Raw genomic sequence first — 21,640 nt, 5'->3', positions numbered from 1 at the left:
GACTTCAACAGGATCTTGGAAACCTCATATTAAACTGGAATTATTGCAGTGATACAAACCAGGCTGATATCACAGCTGTCAAACTCCGGCAAGCTCCCATTCTGCTTAAGCAAAGGGAAAGTCAATGGGCAGAGAGGATGCTGCTGCTGTCTGTAACTGTCGGACAAGAGCCAGTCTGCTGATAGGACTGACTGTGTATCAACGCTGCCCTCCCTCCCGCCCCTCTTCTGTGCTCTATGGGGTGCATGAGATCCAGCAGCAAGACAAGGTTCAGGGAGAGGAACAAAGAATTTCTGTGTACCTGAAGCCAGAGTCAGCTTTCCCACCCCAGTGCCCTAGGACGCCTGAGACACATGTGGTTATGTAGACACCTTTGACCTATGCTGGCCTCCCTCCAGTTAGAGGGCTGACAGCCACTACAGCCACACACAAGGGAAATCTCCAACGCATGAACAGCAGAAGGTCATTCAGATGGACTGCCTTCTTGAGCTGCACTTCTTGAGCAGTTTGAACACAGGGAAACGTGTAAAGCCTTCCAAACAAGCGCATGTAACCAAATATGCTCAAGTTTCCTTGCAGAAACTCCAACCCTGTTCAGGCCTCGGCAGTCAGGCTCCTGTACTGACTGCTGCCGGTGGCATGCCTTGGCTCGCAGCAATGCGCGCATACCACGTGCCCCAAAAAGCTGTGAAATACGCTTTGTCCTTTATAGCTTCTTACTAGTAACAAATATGTCATAAAAAGGCACAGCATGCCTAGCTGCAGACATCCCATGGCAGCCACAAACACAAAGTTTGTGAGATTTGGATTTATACAACCTGACTGAGGCAGCTTTTGAATTCAGCTCCAACCAAATCTGGGCTATGTCTCCTCAGCAAGTTATGGGGCACTTCCAGACAGACAGATTCTTCCTCAGTTTTCAGTTTGGTTGAAATATTTGAAAAAACCCCAAAGCACTCCATACACACAAACCTAGATCCACTGAATGAGCCAATAGGAGGTTATATCAGAAATTAGTATTAGAAAACAAAGTCAAGTTTGTTGACTACACAGAGCGAAGACCTAGCACCAACTCAAGACAGTATCTTTGGGAGCCCTCTGCCCACATCCCCAGCATCAACCCCACTCCCACCCAAGTCAGTGTGGGACGAGGGGGGAGTCAGCTTCCCTACATGTGAATTTAAGTGCCTAGCTTCAGGGACTCATTTCTGAAAGATTAAACCTAGCATTTTTTTTAATATAAATTACACTTCAATTAAAAACTTTCCAGAAAAAGAAAACAGCCACATCTAAACAAAACCAAGACTGCCAGGGCCCAGTGCAGCATTGTTGCAGAAAACTCAGGGAAAAATTCTTGGAAGGCCAGCAGCAGATGCAGAGAGACACTGTGCCATACCGAGCGTTAATAAGCGCAAGACACCAGGAGATGGTGAGCTTGCCAATGAGACCATGCTCCAGTTTAAGGAACAAGCCAGACCTACGTGGTGTGAAGGCTTCTAATTACTCCCTTTCCTGAGGACAGCCCTCCAGAGATACGGAATAATACACCCCAAATTCTAATTAAAAAAGTCTTGGCCTGGATCCCACATTATGTTGGAATTGCAGATTTACATAATTAAGTTGATAACAAATGCTATGACAGACAAGCTGCAGGAGATTATTAGTCTCATCTTTAACAGAATTTCAAAAGGAACAATATCCAAACATCAAACGCATATTGGCAGAAGTGGCTTGCAAGGTCTAAGAAACTCAGGCGTTACTGGGATTTGGTGCATGCCCTAGCAAACTTGGCAAAGAAAAAGTGCCTTACTATGGCATTTGAGCTCATGTGCAGCTATCAGGCTCTAATGTGGCTTCACTTTGAGGACTTCAGGACTTCTCTCCCACTGTGATTTTTTCCTTCCAAGAACAGGGCTGGTAAAGGCTATTCATAAACAGTGACTGGAAATTGCACCCGCTGATATATCCCTCTTACCTCCCAGTTTCTCCTCAGACAAACAGAAGCACATGGCTCCCAGACTCTCTTCTCTCCAGAAAATTTCCTCATCTTGGCCACAGCTAATCCGGGTCAGCAGTTCCAGGACAAGGAGGTGGATCAGGCCCGTCTCTCCAACACAGCAGTATACCTTCTTGCTTTAGGATAAGCAGCTGCTGAGAGTAGGCAGGCTATGTCAGGCTGTCTGGAGACCCAGGCAGATATTGCTCTGTTAGTTACAGTCCCGTCACACTTGCAAGTTCTTTGCAAGCAAAACCTATGAGAACAAAGGTCAGATTGTGTTTGCTATCAGAAGTCTCAAGGACTAGAAGTACCTGCCTTAGTGTGCCATTGAGGCAGAAATATTATGCCACAGAACCACAGTTTGTGAGTGTACTTCCCTAGAACAGTCAGGCCGTCCTTGAAAAACCTGGGTTAACTTCAAAGGTTGTAAAAATAAAGAAATTCACATTAGATGTAAATATAATAATAAGCTCCTTAAAGCAGAACCAATGCTGTGTCTTTCCACATACATAAATGTGGAAGCATTTCACAAAGGAAACACGTAAATACAAGGTGAGGCTCCAGGTACTAACCTAATGAGAGTAATGAATAAAAATTAAAAACAAGAGGGTAAAAAACACACCAGGCTAAAGATGATCCTAACAGCCCACCTAGAGAGAAAGCACAATTGTCCACGGGTAGTAAGACCACATCCGCACCGGATTTTCAGAGCACAATTGTTACTGCAGCTAAAGTGCAGAAGATGCCAAAGAAGCTAAAGATGCTTAAAGTGCAGAAGTACAGTGATTTGAGAACCTGGAGCATATCTCCTACCCTTTGGAATAGTATTTTCACTATTTTCTGCCTATTATTCACCAATTCCTAGCTAACACCTCATTTTTCTCTTGCTCTTCATTTTTTAATGCCATTATTTCCTGAGCAAATTGACTGTAAAATATTATTCCATGTTGATGTTATTCTATATCACAACACACTGACCAAACCAGCAGCCAAGTGCAGAGCAGTGCAGTTTCAGACGTTACTCCCTCACCTGGATTCCAACTCCGAAAAGACTAACAGTAGGCTTAATTTGAATCAAGACTTCCTAGAACTAGAGTTCATACTTGCTTCTTTCCTTCATGGGAACAAACAACTGAGATCTCTCTCTTCACTGAGCACCCAGCACTAGATCACACAGCCTGGGACTTGGGATGAATTCCTATAGATTTCAAGAGGCATTTTTCCCAGTTAAGTCTATGAGACACAAGTCGAATCACAGCAATGGTGTTGGTCAACACGCTGTTATTATAGCACTGCTCATATTGAACTTTAGTGTTGTACAGTGTCAGCAGGAGAAAAGCACTCACAGTGAATACACACACAAAAGGGCTCTTACAAAAGCTCAGTGTTAAAGAAACCAGTGCCTACCTTTGTTCTCAGCACCTTTTCTAGTGTATTAGCGCTGCCCTTACCTTTCACCCACCACCCAGCAAATATCACAAAGGCATTCAGCAGTTCAAGGAAACCACACCATCAGTGCGGTTCTGCCCAGTGCAGTGCCTGATGTTAAGAGCCTCTATGAACTGCAAAACTGTAGTTCATTAGTAAAACACACCACTCAAAAAACATGAAACATGCACAGAAGAAACCGTGCATTTCCAAGAGCTCAGGAAATGTTCCTTTTGAGAGCGCTAAATCCCTCCCTGATTTCCATAATACACGTTTTTTTGTATGAAGGCTATTACTAGCGAGCCCAAATTCCGTCATATCATGTAACTGCAGACCGACTGCTAGAACAACAGAGCCCAAGACACTGGGATTTCAGTCTAGACAGGGTTTGTTAGTATTTTTCTACTAATTTCTTTCCTTAAAACCCACTCCAAATTCATGATGCACAAGACTCACAGTGCATGCTACATCTCAAAGGTTACCCCGACTCCATAACACTTATCCAAAGAAAGTGTTTACACTAGACTGAAGGTAAAATAAATAAGCAGATAATAAATAATAACCAATACATTTATCACTGCCAACTAATCCACACACTTTCTGTGGCCTTTGGAAGTCCTGAAGTTTTTTCAGCTTGTAAGTAACATATTCAGGAAATAAAATCTGGCATTATAACTTAAAAAGATGCCCACGACTAGATTGAAAACTTACGATTTTCAGATTAAATTTCCAGACCTAACACCATTTTGTTCCATCACCTGATGTTGTGTATGTAACAACATATCACACTAAATGCGAAGAGAAGTTGCTTTTCCTGCCCCCATCCACGCTACTCCAAATGTTGGCACTATCACAGTGTCACAACTTCTGATGTTCAAAGCAGTTTTGTACTGCGGACTCTGTTTTTTTGTTGTTGTTGTTTTGGGGTTGTTTGTGGTTTGTTTGTTTGTTTGTTGTTTTGTTAAAGGCATCTCTAGTAATACTTATTCCTTGCTGGAAGTCATCCAGGATGCCACAAAGCTACCAACACATCTTACCATCTTAATACATGAAGAATACAAGTTACTAAAACCACATTTTGCACAAGTTTTGACCACCACCAGCCCCAGAATACCCACCAAAATCTCAGAACAGGTTGTGCTCCACGCACCTCCCTTGCTCTCCCCAGAGATGTGCCTTCCTCCCTGCAAGACAACTGACACGCCACGATGACAGCAGAACAGCCCCTTGCTGCAAACACACATCACCCCGCTGCCTAAACATTTCTTTCCTGGGCATGCACAATACACTGCACCACCTTCGCTTTAGCTTCTGACAGATCAAACTTCAATGCTTTGCCAGCATTTGAAGGATAAGGCATACAAACTAAGTGAACCACAGTGATATGTTGTTTGAAGAGGAACAGAATAGCAGTCATTAAGATTGAAGGGTTTCTCAGCTTCTGTTGTACCTAGAAATTAAAGCTAAGTTTTGAATTGCAGCAGAAAGAATGATTAACAACATCATTGCTCTAAGTTCAAATGTTATTTTCTTATCCATAAACTTCATGTTCATCTCAATGATATTACATGCATTAGTTCCCACAGACTCAGTCATCAAAGTTCCAGTTTTGGAAGAGAAATGAAGAAAAGAGCAAGACCCTGACAGAGTGAAGCTGTTCTATAAACCTGGCACGTACTAATGCCAACACAGCAGCAGCATACTGCAGTAAGAGGTCCGGTCACGTCGGTAAGGTTACACCTGAAGTATGAACCGCAGCACATCTGCTGAGACCTGCTGCTCTGAAGGAGACCACCATACCCACAAAATGGAAGCCAGGTTCCACTGATGCCAGTGCTGTTGCACCCTGCCTGTTTATCACAGCTGTTTGTTAGGCAATTTAGAACCGCACCTTTACATTTCACTTCTGCCATGCCAAATTCAGGGTTAAGACATGCATAAAGCCAGCTAAAAGATTCAGAATATTCAATCCGGTTTGTGAGCACACTCTGTGAACACTTCCCTACATACTGAAGGAGGGAAAGTTTGGTACATTAGTGTCCTTTTTTTTTATCCAGCTTTCAGTTGGATATCGATCAAGTTCTGCATTTTACAAACTTTTCACATAACACATTCCAGAAGACAGAGGGGCCATTAAACTCATGCTTCAGACTGACCACATTGGTTATTTCATTTCCTATTCGATATCAAAATGAGTATTAACAGAAATTGGGCTTCAGTACGGACACAAACAAGACGATGCCTCTTACCAGCTCTACATGCTGCCATGAGCCTAGTTCTAGACAATTAAATCTTCACTCTAATCCACAGTGGGTCTGAGGAACCGGGAGCTAATGATCAGAGCCCACCTTGCCTCTAACAACTGTGATGAACAAAGCAGAGTAAGGATTGAGCTATAAAGGTTCTGGCCAGTTTTGGACATACAACTGGATGCCACAAGTAGTTCCAGTTTCTGCTACCTTTGACAAAATGGGAACCCCACCTCTGTGCCAGCTTATCCCCCAAGTCACGCATCACAACAGGCTCTATTACCATATATATATTTTTATGGGCCACTTATCAGGTACTGTCAATTTTATTACAATACCTGTGAATAAAAATACCTCAGTCATCCAGTTTTAGTGTAATGCTTCTGTTTTTACAGGTCCAGAAAAGTAAATTTTATGGCAGCTGCCAATTCTCAATGAGCAAAGGTAACAGGGCAAAGTTTGTCTTTAGGAAAGCTGGGTAAGAGAGACATTTAGTTCAGGAGTAGCTTAGCATCCAAGACTCAGTCTGTTTTGCAGAGACACTTAGCATTCATTTGTTCTACAGCAAATGACGAAATTGTACAGATTAATTCTAGGAGACAGAAAGAACAGATCAAAGCTGTAAAGGTAGCTAACGTGGAAAAGAGCAAGAACTAAACCAGGGATACAGAGAATAATCTTATTTGTTACGATAGTAAATGAAATGTAGACAAGTTTATTTTAAAGAGTCGAGAGTACAAGGAAAGTATATGCCTACGTATCCTCAAATAGCTATAAAACTTAAAACCTACTTACAATTTTTAAAATTCTAAAATCGTAAACTCCATGTTTATTATGTGTTGTTACTGCATTTAACTGCACATTAATGCGAGGAAACCAAACTTACTAGTTATACGCATACATGTAACTAGAATCCTACTGATGAAATTTTCACCAAATTACAGAGAAGTTTGAAGTGCAAATTAAGAAAGGAAGCAAAAATGAAATTAGATAAGGCATAGCAGAATTCTACTATGGACTGTAAAAGAAATGTCGCTAACGTACACAGTGTAAAAGCATGAGGATCAAACTCACCTTAAGCAGACTCCTAGTGATGTCTTGTTCTCTCTGTCCAGTTTTCACATTCTCCATCTGTAAATCCTCAGTATCGTGATCTCATTGTTCAACGGTAAAGGGCACATTTCCAAAAGGTGACTTCAGCAAAAGTCCCTTCCTGAATAATTACTGTCTTCAAAATTCTATTAAATTTAAAATGGAAACTATACTCTGTGTTTGTTACTGAAGACAGCCATCGCCACCTGTTCCTTTAGCAAACACTCTTGCCCATATAGCTTGTTAAAAAAAAAAAAAAACAACCCACCCAAAAACCACCCTTAAGCACATAATTATACCGTCATTCATAGAACATTTGGGCTCAGCACTTCCAGAAGCCACTAGAGGCAGAAAGCTGTGGCTGATGCACAGCAAAAGTACAATTTCAATACTAAAGACAAAGTCCTCCTGTCTCACGGGTAGCAACATTAGTCTCTATAAGCCTCACAGGGGAAAAAGGACATGAACCCATTTCTCCCTGGAAAATATTAAAATGTAATTATCACAACATTCATGCTATTAAAAAAGTAAGATATGCCTAAAAGAAGGTCTTCATACTGACACGTGGAAGAGTAAATTACATTTTGAGGAAGATGTTTCTGATTACTTAAGACACAATCCAAAACCCAGACTCTCTGCCAACCTGTGTTTAGTATTGTGCTATGGCTAAACATTGATTACATTTCTACTGAAGGTTTGCATATACTGTACAGTCACACAGATGTTTTAGTAACAGTCAGCAAATATATTTATAGAATGGCCGATGGCCTAGCTGTTTCCTTTTGGGCTAAATTCTTGATGAACAATGGCAAGAAAGTCTCTCAGCCACCTCCCCTCTAAAGACTTAAAAGCTAATGTCATGTGTGTACGGTAAACTTTAGTAAAGCGCCTTAAAAAAAGCCTCAGAATAGTCAAGCTATAATATCACCCCAACTCCAGTCCTGCTTTTTAAGAAGAAATATCCTACTACTGAACAATAGCCAGGATTTGTATCTCAACAGGCTAGAGAGGGGTGAAATTGGGGACACATTATGAAAAATACTCTCCAATCGCACTGCTACATTACACCACCACATTTAATACAGCTGATGTAGAAGTGCTCTGGCAGTATCCTAACGCTCTACAACCAAGTTTTCCTTTTTGTTTCAACTCCAGCTTTACATATTGGGAAGCCCATGCCAACTATGTCTTTCAATATCTATGGATGAAAGCAATGTGACCAAGAAAAAAAAACATTGTTTTGAATTAAACCAGAAAAATAGGCATGGCAGAGAAACCATGTAATATGTGCATTAGAATGTCAGAAATACTGTTTAATAAAAACTCTGCAGTACAATGCACACTTCAAACAATTTCTAGCTATGACAATAATGATGCCACTAAACTGCGATTTTTAATCTATTGTTGCAGCATACTGACAGGAAGAAAAGTTCCAGGGTAAGTACTAAAAATTTCATTACAGTAACAATTTTTTATTGCATGTTTAAAATGCATTTTTAAAAACAAATAGTGCACATTGGCTTCACTTCAATATCCTGAAATATGCACTTATGATGGGAAGCCCTGGGGCTACAGATCCCTCTATGACGTTTATTAACAAAATACAATCCCAGTACATTTCCCCAGGGGACAGTATTTAGTTCCAAAAGATTGTCAACCCTGTACTCTAACACACTGGAATTAGTTGTTTGTGTACACTAAATCCATTTATTTTAAATTTATTTTGTCTACATTTAGTGAAATAAAAACATCGCCCTGTACAATCCACCATCAGCAGTGAGTACAACAGCAAAAATTATTATACAGTTTATACACACTAAAATCTTTTCCTTTTCCCTATAAAGAATCCAGAACAAACCTCATCAATGTAGAGTTTAATTTAGAAGAACGCAAATTACAGAAGGGAAAGCCAAAATTATTATGGTCTTTTCTGAGCCCCGAGAAGTTCCTGATTCATGTTGTTGGAACAGTGTGTGCAGCTGGAAGAGTGAAACATGCTCAAGTTGTCTTCTTGGGTCTTCAAAAAATTACCAAATATTTAAATTAAACATGGCTAGTTAAAGAAACATTTGAAGCAGAGCAATATAACTGGGAATTTTGCTTTACCAGTTGTGGTTTCTTTTAAACCCAACTTATACAATGCGCGAAGTGCTAAGCAACACTACAGAAACACATTTACATCAACACTGAAGATCTGGGGAAATGAAATTCCAACAATTTTATTTTTTTAAATGAGCTGTATTTTCTAAATTTGTTTTTATTTTTCTGTTTTCATACAGTATTGAAAACAAACGCGGCACATTCACATTTTCCCGAAGAATTGTAAGGATGATCTCTACAGGGATAACGTTGAAAAGCCTGAAGCTCAATCAATTGATGTTGAAAACTCTCAAAAGGAGTAAAAGGCTTGATCTGAATGGTCTAGAACATGTATTGTAATTTAATAGAAGAGATGGTCGTCTTAATATTAATGATTTAAAAGAACTTCCCAGTTCATGCGAAGAGTATAGTCCAAGAATAAATCAAATTTTCTGAATGCATTTTATGCTACGTAAGTATATACTTTGCGATCCTCAGGTGTTCGCGCCAAATATTCTCTCTCAATAAGTCCTTCAATACGTTTTTTAATAACAACTGGACTTGGTAAGAATCGGGCCTTCAGCTGCTGAGTTACCTAAAACGTAAGATCAAAACCAATAATATATGATCACAAGGCAAGTAAGATCATTAAGAATCCTAAATGACCAAAATAATCAGAAAAATAGATCTAGATGGGGGCTGGCTACGACCATGAAACATGAGCAGCAGTCTGCAAACTTCTGATAGTCCCGTCCCTGTCCCCCCCCAAATAAGTAGCTTGCTCATTTTTGGGTATGATTCAAAGTACTGGCCCTCTACAGAGGCATGGTCACAACCTGAAAATCCTCTCGATTTCACAGCCCTAAGGGAGTTCATGAGCAGAAAATGCATACTATTCCTGAAGTTGTCAGAACTTAGGAGTTAAGAGCAGCAGGACTCCGATATCTCTGCTAAGCGCTCAAATCTCTCAAACCTGGACCCAACAGTCAGTAACAAGATCAAAGCAGAAAATAATTAATGTTAAGTACAGTGCTTTTTGTTGCCAACTTATTTCAAGGAATTTGATATCATCTTAATAGCACTAAAAGGAGGAAGGAAAATTAGATATACCCACGAGTACATCCTATACTGAAAGGTAAGGATTTAGATGTCTTCAAATAGAGAGGGAGAAAAAGAAGGATGGATTAAACACAGCATCCCTCCAAAGCCTTTCAGAATCATGTTAGTGAGAGCTGTGTATCTACTTTCATGAATTAATAGGAAAAGCAAAAAGAATTCCCAAGCCCGCATGGAAACTGTGTACAAGCATACCTCTGCTACTAGCACATTATGTTGCATCTTCTTCCTAGATTTCATTATCCGAACTATAGCAGCTTCTATCTCATGTTTTCTGTCATCATCTACTTTCTGTCTTGTTTCTTTCCTTTCTGGATCAGATTCTCCTTGTTTGGCAGCAACTTAAAGAAAAGAAAGAGAATTTAAAGTATGTTAGCAAAATAAAAATTAATTTCATTGTGTAAGTGTTAGCTTCACTATTTATTTCATCTAGACATCAAGTTATATTTTCCTGAGTTTTGACATTCTCAAACTTGATTTTTTTTTTTTTTTTAAATGAAAAGCAGCCACAAGAACATATTGACACTTTCTGGCATATTGTGATAGCAACTGACAAGGTAACAATCTGTTATTTAATTATTGCTATGTTAAAATTTGAACAGTACTCAAATTTGCTGACAGGCACCACCAACCCCCATGCTCCCATTAAATAGTTTTCTAATATAGCAAATAATCCATTAATTAAAATAGAAAAAGGTTTTAAATTTACTTCATAAACTAGTTCAATACTTTAGAAGTTCATCAGGCAGAAAAAATAGTCTATCTTTATCCTCTCCAACTCAATTATATTTGTTGTATTCTGTTCTCTTCTATTTAATTTCTGCCCTTACGTCTAGCCTTTCTTACTCTTTCACCCAAGTGTCATTGTAACCAAGCCCTCCTCCCACACTACTCTACCACTTTCCCCCTTGCCCTTCTTCACTCAAAAGCCCCAAGTATCAAATTTACTCTAAACCCATCTTTAACCCCAAATCATATTCCCCAGTCACAAGACGTTTATGGAGTGGAAATGAAAAAGCAGAATTCCACTAAAGCTTGAACAGTTATCACAGATTATACTGTAATTATGCCAGGGAAGTGCCTTGGGCCCTGTTGGGTTCTCAACATCCCCGTTTGGCTGCTGCACTCCTGCTCACCAGAAAAATTCTCCAGACATGGCAAAGGTGTTGACACCACAGCAGTCTGCGTGCACATGAAGACAGTCTAGCTATTGCTTATGCAGAGAGATACATGTAGCGTAATGTGCGTAGGTACTACTGGGTTTTACATGCTTACATCCCTGGACACAGTGTGCTGCACAGAAGCCCAACAAGTTACATTAGGTGCAACAAACAGCATGTGAATTACTAATATGCCAAGGATGCTGCATATTTTATGTACTGAGATCTGCAAAGTCAGAAAATATTTTTACATGTACTAAAACTAAGAACTAATCTTCCAACACACTTGAAGCGTATCCACAGCAATACTACAACTCACATTATTTCCAGAGAGCTTTCTAGACAAGAGGTATCAACATTACTTATGCATAAGACAAACCATCACTTTAATCACCTAATGAAGTGGTATTGTGCCGATCAGCTTCTCTTATTTGTTAAACCCAAATCATTGCCCAAAAGCAGCATAGCTGCCTGGAACTTGGAAATGGCTGTTGTATCATGGGCTAAAAACACCACTCAATTTCACAGCAGTACAGCAACTTATGAGGCAATTTTCCTATTTCTGAATCAATCAGCAGCATATTTTTAATTTTATGCTTTAGTTTGAATTTTACTTCAACATGTCCTTTTAAGAGATAATTACAAGTTTTGTAAAGTAAAAGGCTTAACTATGACTTCCATACTTTTCTTCTCTGTATTTATATTTTCATTTTGATGCAACAAATCATCAACAAAAAAAATATATTACACTCTTCCTTTTACTTGTATGGACATCAACCCTGCAAAAGATAATTTGACATTTTAAGGCAGTTTTGGGACTGCAAGACAGTAGAATATAAAGCTCTCTTACCTGTCTGAATCTTGACTCTGTGTAGTTTAGATGTGAACTGATCATTCACTGTAAATATATGACCATTTTCTATTTCTTTTGATTTAGGCTCCTTTGTAAGAACACGTTGTGTTGGTTTGCCACATGCAAGGGACTGTAGGGCTCTAACCAGTTCTCTTTCAGGGATATCAGTTTCTTGTTGAATTTCCTAATGAAAATATAATCAGTTTATGGCTATGGCAGACATAAGTATCGTATTTTGGTAATAACAGCCCCAATTGCTGAAATGTCCACCTTCAAACATACAAAATAATACTACTATGACAGTTGTGAGGCTTGAAGGGTTAGAACTCATTCAGTAGTAAAGTATCAACATGTACTATGCAAAATGATCCACCTGGGTCAATCTACAGTGAATTCTGTCAAGTAAATAGTCACCAAAAGCTGAAAAATAGAAGAGTGAATAATCTGAATAAGCTGTTTCATTTCACTGTAATTTTTGAGAGGGCTGAAAGAATTTGTTCTCTGTCTCCAACATTTGCTGAACCGAGTGAAACCAAACCTTCTAAGTAACTCAGTAATGGAAAACATCCACGAAGTTCCTGAGCATTCCTGACAAAGAACTGCATGAATGCTTTTGCTTTTGCGTTCAGCAGCACGGCTGAAAGTAAGATCTTTACAAATGAAAGCAAACAAGGTCTAGTTTCACTGTAACATAGAAATACTCTAGATTAAGTACACCACCTTTCTGAATAACCGACACTATTTACAGCCCAGATGCCCTTAGAATCATAGAATTGTTAAGGTTGGAAAAGACCCTTAAGATCATCGAGTCCAACCACTAACCTATCACTGCCAAGTCCACTAAACCATATCTTCAAGCACCACATCTACATTTCTTTTAAATACCTCCAGGGGTAGAGACTCAACCACTTCCCTGGGCAGCCTGTTCCGATGTTTGACAACCCTTGTGCTGGCACTTCCCTTGGACAGGACTTCTCCAGGTGAAGTACAAAGAAAACCATCATAGTGCAGTAAATATAGGAACTTTGAAAAACGTTTGTAAAAACATGTACATAACTTGTTGCACCTCTGCCAGTATTCAGAGTTTGGCTGAGAGCTGTGTATTAGGTAAGTCACAAGTGATCATGAGTTAGTAAGCAAATGATATTGGATGCAGAATGATGCCTTAACTTCCTCTAGGAGTAGACCAACTACTGCTTCCTCAAACCTAATTTGTTTTACTGAGCTCCCATTCATCAGACGTTCATTTTAGCCTTATCTCTGTTTTCTTCCTTTTTCTGGTTTGAGGAAACTGCAGACATCTCTGACTTCACATTCCCATTCAGACTCTTGAGGGACCTCTAGCAGATAAAGGTTAAACTACCAAATAGAAAAAATAAACCTCACAGACATGTAACTGTCCACAAGAGCTGTCACTTTCCCAGGTTCCCCACCTTTGGTTCTAAAGAGCGGTATCAAGCTCTTCCACTCTCCCCATAAATTTCTAATGCTCACGGCACACAAGTCAGACCTTCCTTCAGGCTAAAAGCAACAGTAGCAACTCCCCATGATCAAAATGTTAAGATCTGTAAAACACTATAAATAACGCATTAAAAGTTCTTTAAACAGTGACCAGAAAAATCAAATTTCAGAGTACAACTAAGTTCTATTAAATGATGTTACTTCTTGAGTGTGCTCAAGTTCTTAAAAATCAATCTAGGAAAAAACGCCACTCTTCTGTGGTGATCCACCACTGACAACGTGCAATGAAAATAATCTGGACATACTGGCTTCTGCTCGGACTCTGTCATTAATTACACTGCATCTCATATACATCTTCCTACCAGGTCTCTGTGATGCCAAGGCTCAGACAGAGTATGCCTTACTTTTCAACTACAGACCCAACATTGCATGCACAATGACTTTATGTGAAATCATGTGAAATTATGGTTTTGACATGAGTTCAAATTCATATGAATAGGGTAAATTAAAAAAAATCAGTAAGGCTAAAATTAAAAAATTTCAGAATTTGATATCTACTGCTTATGGATTATTGGGAAATAATAAAGCATTCTTAAGTTTAAGAATATTCATAGTATTGGAAATAAGTGGCATACCCATGTATTTTAACTGTTTGCTAGTGTCAAAATGCCTCTTCCCAAGCAGCTCACAAAAAGTTATTTTCTTATTTTGTTGCTTTATTTAAAACACAGCTGTCACCTTCACGCATTTTTCCATATCCAGCGCAAGGTAGTATTAAAAAAACAAAACAAACCCAAAGTGCTGTAATGCTTTACATGGTCACAAACAAGAAGTTTACTGAAATGGATTGATCAGCATAAATTTAACAAACCAAAGGAAGGTGACGCTTAGATTTTAGGACTGCGGTAAATATAAAGCCTCGAGGCTACAAACCAAATCCATCTTACTAATGATGTAATGCTTGTGACATGCAGGCTCCAAAACTTTGATTTTTTTATCAACACCTAAAATTAAACCTTTCAAACCTAAATCACTTGTGCAAGGAAATATATATACTCTGCTTTTGATGAAAGTGAAACAAAAAGCTAAAACGGATTTTGAGGTTTTTTTGATGCTAAGCGTCCTTATACTAACCACTATATGTTTCTGTGTTGATTTTACTTCACTCTGTAGCATTCCAATTCAGCCACTAACGTATGCAAGACGTTTGGGTTTCAGAATTTATAAGCTAGCATTAAATTAAGAACCTCAGAAAGAACTGCACTGCAATATGCTGCCTCAGAAGAAGGCAAAAACTGAGTTGGATAAAAAAGTGTAGCTATGAATGCGAACGGGGCTAGCAGATGTTCCTGTGCTCTCTTTTTCCTTCAGTCTGTAGCAGATCATTTTTCTAAACATATTTTTATAGAGACATTTGATGTGACAGTGAAAAATTTATACCTTTATTCCCCATCTCCAAAAATGCCTTATTTTAAAGGCCACACTAGAGTTGTGCACAGGAGCAGTACTGATTACACAATCTTAGTTCTAAAAATATTACCAGGTGAGCTCTATCTGGAGGCTACAAAAGGGATGGTTCTAGCCATGGAACTGCCTTTGTCCAGTTCTACACAAGAAAAAAGCTTATTAGAAGGAAAAAGTGCAGAAGGAAATTAGAAGGAAAAACATTATGTCATTTTGTAAAAATGTTCCCCCCTCTCCCATTTTTGTTTAGACTTCAACTTGTGTATCTTCCAAAGCAGGGATCAGCAAAAGAGACAACAGGTGAACCATTTTTAAGTTCTAATCTCTCATTTTTGTGGAATTATTCAGCAACTTTACTTCTACTACAGTCGCATTTGTATTTCTTGTTTTTTAAAGCTAAAGAAGGAAGCAAAGATTTTCCACTTATTTTTGATATCATTAAAAAATTGTGCACTTCACCTTTTAAAATACTGAGATGTATTGTAAAATAACAGAAAAATGTACTATTAGATGAGACTTGATCAGAAGAAAGTGAATTCTTTAAAAAAATTAGGATTCATTGAAGGCTTCCATGATGATCCTTCCTGTTAGTTATAACCTCTTGGTCATTAACCTAGACCCATACGGCCACCAGTTCTTTTGCATAGATAAACAAACATTGCTGTATAGGAATACAATAATTTCATACATTTTTGTGAAGGAATTTTGCTATGCAATAATCCTTTAAGTTTCTTTAGCATCTTATGCATAATTTTTTGCATCGTCATTATCCCATTTTTCTCTCAATCACGTCTTATTGGCTGTTAGAATTATTGTGAGGATCTTGTCAAGTTTGCAATTAATGATCGCACTTAATGCAAAACAAAACAGCAAGTCTGTTCAACTGCGAAGGCAACTTCAATGTAACATATTAAGCTGTGAATCTGCAGAAACACTTGTATATCAGACAGTTCTATTCTTACACAAACACACACCACAAGTCATCTCTCATGTGATGTTGCAGTAAAAGCACTAATTGGATATCACAGAAGTAACAGTTGCCCAGCACTCAGCAATTAATGATGGTATTCAATAATCAATTAACAAAGATAAAATTCATTCTATTCTTAAATTTTCATAAGCTTTCCTGACTGTTAAAGACAACTCCCACACACGTCACCAAAGAAGCCAAATGAAACAAATATGCCTTCTTAATGTTTTAGTTACAGTGGGACACAAAGAGTTTAAGAGCTCCCAAACCAGAAATAAACAAAACATACACAACCTAAAAGCACATGGACATATTTCTTTATCACCTGGTTTTACTAAAATAAACTATAATTTAGATCACATTAAAAATTGTATTTTTCACGGCTCTACCAAGTATTATTTATTCCTATATGGGTGAGGCTCTGCTACTCATAAAGCCTACAATTTTGAAGAATAAGGTAGCCACTAGCCCAATTTTAACACCAACTTCAAGACAAAAGGAGCTGTTAAGTCCCCCTCTTCACCTCCCACCCCCGCAAGTATTACGCAGAGAAAGTGCTCAAAGCTGTAATGCTCCTGCAATAGATTTCACAACACACAGGACTTTCTGTGCTCTAAAATAACCTTTTTTTTTTTGAACTATGAGTAGTTTATTCTTCATTAACAGGCTAGAAGTATGCCAAATAAGCTGAAAATAAATTCCAAACAAAAAGGCAAATGATTATTATGCACAGCACAGTCAAAAGTAGATGAGAAAACCTGGAAATCCACTCTGTTTCAAACTGCACCCATACTGCTTTCCAAGGCTGCCAATGCTCTCTCAAACAGAAGATAGCATCTAAACCAAAACTGTTAACTGACATTAACAATACAATGCTCAAACCTCATAGCACAGGATTCTACTCCACTCCCAAAGGCTTCTTCATCATTGTCTATCAGCTGACCACTTCAACCTTTTGCAGCAATGCCTCTCTAGTCTCCTTGTTAAGAATTTATCTGGACCTTCTTCATTGCCCTTTCTGGCTCACCAGCTCAGAGAAGGGATGAAAGTTCTTTGATTCATGCTTACAGCTCACTCCAGCCTGCCAATTTAAGCACTTCAGTGTTTAAGAAGCCAGGATACAAACCCTTCTCCCCTGCTTCGGCCTCTAAATCCGGTTTCTCAAAAGATATATGAGCAAATGGAGCCACCTGCTGCATCCCAACTTCAGCTCTTCTATAGCTCTGTAGCTTAAGATAACCATACTCACAACTCTGCAACATTTCTGAAAACGTCTGTTACCAAATAATTTTCTCCCCTAGGATTACTTTCCAGGTGCATTGCTAATGATCTGCTTCCTGAATTTACCAGCCTGATCCACACTCAGATAGAATGAGAGGCACTTGATCTTCCCGGGTCTATTTAAGAGGACAAAAAAGTACCTAAATAAGTTATTCAAAATCAGGTGAGAAAACGACAGCACTTACCTCAAATGTGTATTTTTCTCTGTTGTTAAAGAGCATTAATATCGTCATCTGGAAAGTGGAGACTTGCAATATGTGCTTCCGTGTATTTGAGCCAGTAACTTGGGCACCTCCTACACCAACCTCCGAGCCATCTTCCTATTTTAAAATTACAAAACTACTATTAGATTTTTTCTCCACTGCGAAGTATTTTACCTCGGTAGGATGAAAGTTATATAATGAAATAATTATCTAGGAGATCAGTCTACTCAAGTGATAGAACAGCATATGCCTGGTGGCACAAACAGAATGCCTCTCCAATAGCTATCTTAGAAGCACAGGGTAACTGAGGTTGGAGGCACCTCTGCAGGTCCCATGGTCCAGCCACCACTCAAAGCCAGGCTCATCTAGAGCAGGATGCTCAGGCTTGTGTCCAGTCAAATATTGAGCATCTCCAAGGACAGAGACTCCACCACCTCTCTGGCCCCGTTCCACTATTTGCCCATCCTCTAGTTTTCCCACTCTTAGCTTAACATAATCAAAATATTTATCCTACAGCAATAAAATTAACATCCTCACAAATGCACGTTATTAATACTTTGTTTTATAAAAATTGTGTTTTAATTTTGCACTGCCTTCTATGTTCCCAAGCCTCATGCCATTACCACCTCTAGCTTAGCATTTTAGAACTTGTCTAAATCACTAGCAAATTAATCTCTTGTAGTTAAACAGAAAACATTGTACTGCTATAAACTCTACAAGTCACATGTTTGAAACAACGTTGGCTAAATTGGTTGCACTCTGCATATGAAAAGCAGGCTAAACTTGGCTTAACAACACTTTTTCACATTAACAAAAATTACTCTGAAGAAAACCAAGTTTAATTTCACTTTTGACTGGTTCACAGTCAAAAAAAGCCCAAAACACTCAAACCACTGAGGTCCCTTCAAGATGAAAATTATTTCTTTTCAATGAGGTAACAAACAGATGATGCCGAGTGATGCACTCAAATTAGATTTGGGGGGTGGGGCCAAAAGAAAACTGCTATGAAGGAAGAATCAGACTAAAAAGCCGATGAAGGCATCTCATATTGTTAATGGGTAAGCTTTTATTTTGTAAAATTCTGAAGTTATTACAAATGTGCATTTGCTTACTTTAAAAAAGATACAATAGTCTTATAATTTTGATACTTTACCTTTTTAACAGGCCCATAGAAAGTGGCATTGAGGTCTGCAGAACCCATATGATGTTGGAGTGTCAGCTGCCGCCCACTATGTTTGGCTAAATAAAACCTGTAATAAAATTGAATCAAAAACGTAACGCATAGTTCACTTCTTGCATCCAAGACGAAATTGCTTTAAACAGTTACACAGACTTTTCATAGCCATTAAAGACACTAAGAAACTTCTGACTTTTGCTTTTTCAAAACATTAACTCTTGTTAGAATTCTGACTGAAAGCTCTCAAAAACTCAAGCCTCATAAGGTGACTTGCATTCTCTAATTTTCACATGAACAGAAGAGCAGCAGTATGCTAGCATGTCTTTAACTGTAATGGTAAAACAGATCTGTAAGTTAAGCTTAGAAAGTTTCTTCTTAAAACCTCTCTAAAAATCTGTTTTAATACATACCTTCTAAATATTTCAAAAGCGTGTCTGGGAGCTGGAGGGATGTTGCACTTTGGTGTGGCTGACTGAGTAGGCCAGTAACCTGTTGTGAGGACCCGCACTGTGAGATCAACACCACCTAATGAGACCTAAGGACAATTGGAAGAAAACATCCACTATTTTGAAAGAGGATCACGCCTCACCATTTTCTGTATCAGTGTAGAATGTACAGAATTTTCACAGACTAAGGAGAAAAAAATATACATTTATCTATAAACTTTATTTTTACAAAGCCAGACAAATGAATTCATCACTATTGGTAGATGGCAGAGCAAAAATCCTCCGTGTTATTCCCCTCTGGCATTGAAGAGTGTACAGAGCTTCACAAAATAAATTCTTAACCAAGAATCAAATGCCTGTAATCATAAACAGAACTCATAATACATGTAACAATTCTTTCTAAACAGGTTTTTGACAACATACAGTAAAGCCAGGTTGCTAAACTTAAACAGTTACTCTGAAACTGATACATCTATTCTCTGGAAGCAGAGGGTAAATACTGAATATCTAATATTAAACCACAGGGAACCTTTCCTGCAATTTGCCTCTGGAGTGCAGTGAGTGAACAGTTACTCACTTGTACGCACACAACCTAGCCACTTTTGGCAAAGACAGCCATTAGCATAAATATTCAGCACTGGTCAGGAAACACTCTACAACTGAAGTGTTGCTCTATGAAGTAGTTTTGTTAGTAGGCAATAAACATCTGGCTACCAGTGAGGCATAATCCTCATTAGGTATCTCAACTAAGCTGATTATTATTAAACCTGAAACTGACTACTTTCAGCTCTAGGAGGTATAACTAATACCTTCAAAAGAACACACATTATGGACAAGAAAAACCGAAGCATACTATATCCAACTTGTTATAAACCTACTACATAGAAATAGAGGATGTCATATTTTAGAAGGTCAAAACCTGTCATATGAAGTCAGTAACTTCCACTATTAAACAGCAGAGTAGCATTTCCATGCGCTATGGAAGAGTTTTTTTATTGTGCATGTTGAATGCCTGTGTGCATCAACAAACTTGTGCCTAGGAAACTTCTGAAAAAATCTAGACAGACAGGTGACTGGCTACTCATACAGAAACCCCTTTGAATTTCACTAGGTTTTAAGAGGAACAATTTGTAAAAGTATGTAAAGAGCCATCTCAAGGTTGTTCTGTACCCAACATTACCGCCACGCTTCTAATTTCATAACACCAACGTCATGAGGCTCACAAGAGAAATTCAAACAGCCGTTTAGATATAGAAAACTAGTTTATCTGTGAACTACCTAAGAGAAAAAGCTTCATCAATTTTCTCCCTCCAGCCAAAACATTGGGAAACGCCACCAATGCAGACAGAAAGATAGAGAAAATATCTTTATGTGGAACTGAAACATCTTAGTTGAGATGGTACCACTTTCTGAATTTTTTTGGTCTTAGCCAGACCAGAACACAGCATTAATTTAGAATGCTTCACATCATACATTATACAGAGCATTGAACAGTTTGTGACTTGAAAAAGTTTTGGAAAAATTTTATTTTACAAGATGTCTTTTCAGCATAAAAATGGTATGAACTGATAGAAAGTGCCTTGAAGTGATCCGATCTTTACAAAACTCCAACAAAATGAAGTTTCAGGATTGCAATTGTAGAAATTAGGCTGGATTTTCCCTAGTCCTGAGCTTTCCACTTACTGATAGCAAGCCAAATCACCATCTACACAGTCCTTGGCCCTACCTATATCTCAGGATGTAGGACCCAGCAGAAGACTTTGCAGGTCAGATTATTTAGAGAGGAGCAGATGCCTGCCTCCTCTAGGAGGCACCATACATATTCAAGCTACACATACTGTTTAAAGAGAAGTAGAATGGATTATTTCCTGTAAAACACAGTATCACCAGCAAGTTAACTGTAACAAACCCCCCAAAATCTTCCTGTGTTTCTTCTCAAATATTATTGACGCTAATAGAAATATATATACTTCCATCATAAATGAGTACTCCAGAAATTTCATTAAGAGGCCATGATTAGGCTGACCAAAAGGCAGCCACCAGGCAAACTGCTGGTCTCTTGCTAAGGAAAAGATGTGGTTCCAAATAAGGCCTAGCAGAACATCTGTTAACATTTTTAATTCATCTTATTAGCTAAAAAGAAGATAGAGACATCATTTATTAACTCGCTTAAACTGTCTAGTAAAGTACATGAATCTTTAACACAACCCCTCACATGTACAAATCCCACATGCTACCAAAAAATGGGAATGCTCTACCAAATTGTTCTTGAAATTAATACTTTAAGCGCTGTAGAAGGAAAACATGATTAGCCACTAAAGAGAAAAAAAAGCAGTAGTAAAGCTGTCTGTCCCAAACACCTTTATATCTATGTATGAGTGTCTACAATCTTTTCTGAAACTACTTTTAGAATGTCCCATTCTTTCACTCATGATGATTCCCAGTATGCCGATGAGGAAGATTTCAGCTCACTGCTTCAAGACAAGGATTTCAGGTCACTCTGCACAACAAGGGACATTGGACAGAGTACATCCATGAACATATTCCTGGCATTCAGATTTCTGGAACTGATTGAACCATACTTGATATACATACTTACTTACCTGCAGACAGGGAACTACTTCGCTGTTTATTATGTATAAAGTGCTACTGAGTATCAGTA

At 38.5% G+C, this 21,640-nt stretch overlaps 1 protein-coding gene across 1 annotated transcript in view; it reads right to left on the bottom strand.

Annotated features, from left to right (window-relative positions):
- Positions 1–8,961: 8,961 nt before the first annotated feature.
- Positions 8,962–21,640, bottom strand: part of CUL3 (cullin 3) — a 59,975-nt gene continuing 47,296 nt past the window's right edge. The window contains exons 11-16 of the mRNA XM_075099213.1: positions 18,943–19,067; positions 18,509–18,605; positions 17,338–17,472; positions 11,974–12,160; positions 10,159–10,304; positions 8,962–9,442 (exon numbers count right to left, since the gene is read on the bottom strand). Coding sequence (XP_074955314.1) covers positions 9,311–9,442; positions 10,159–10,304; positions 11,974–12,160; positions 17,338–17,472; positions 18,509–18,605; positions 18,943–19,067 — 822 coding nt within the window. The 3' untranslated portion in view covers positions 8,962–9,310. The remainder of the gene's footprint in view (positions 9,443–10,158; positions 10,305–11,973; positions 12,161–17,337; positions 17,473–18,508; positions 18,606–18,942; positions 19,068–21,640) is intronic.

This window comes from Phalacrocorax aristotelis, chromosome 7, assembly GCF_949628215.1.
Source record: "Phalacrocorax aristotelis chromosome 7, bGulAri2.1, whole genome shotgun sequence".
NCBI classification, from domain to species: domain Eukaryota; kingdom Metazoa; phylum Chordata; class Aves; order Suliformes; family Phalacrocoracidae; genus Phalacrocorax; species Phalacrocorax aristotelis.
Note: the sequence above shows the minus strand (reverse complement) of the source record. Positions and strands in the feature narration are given on the sequence as shown.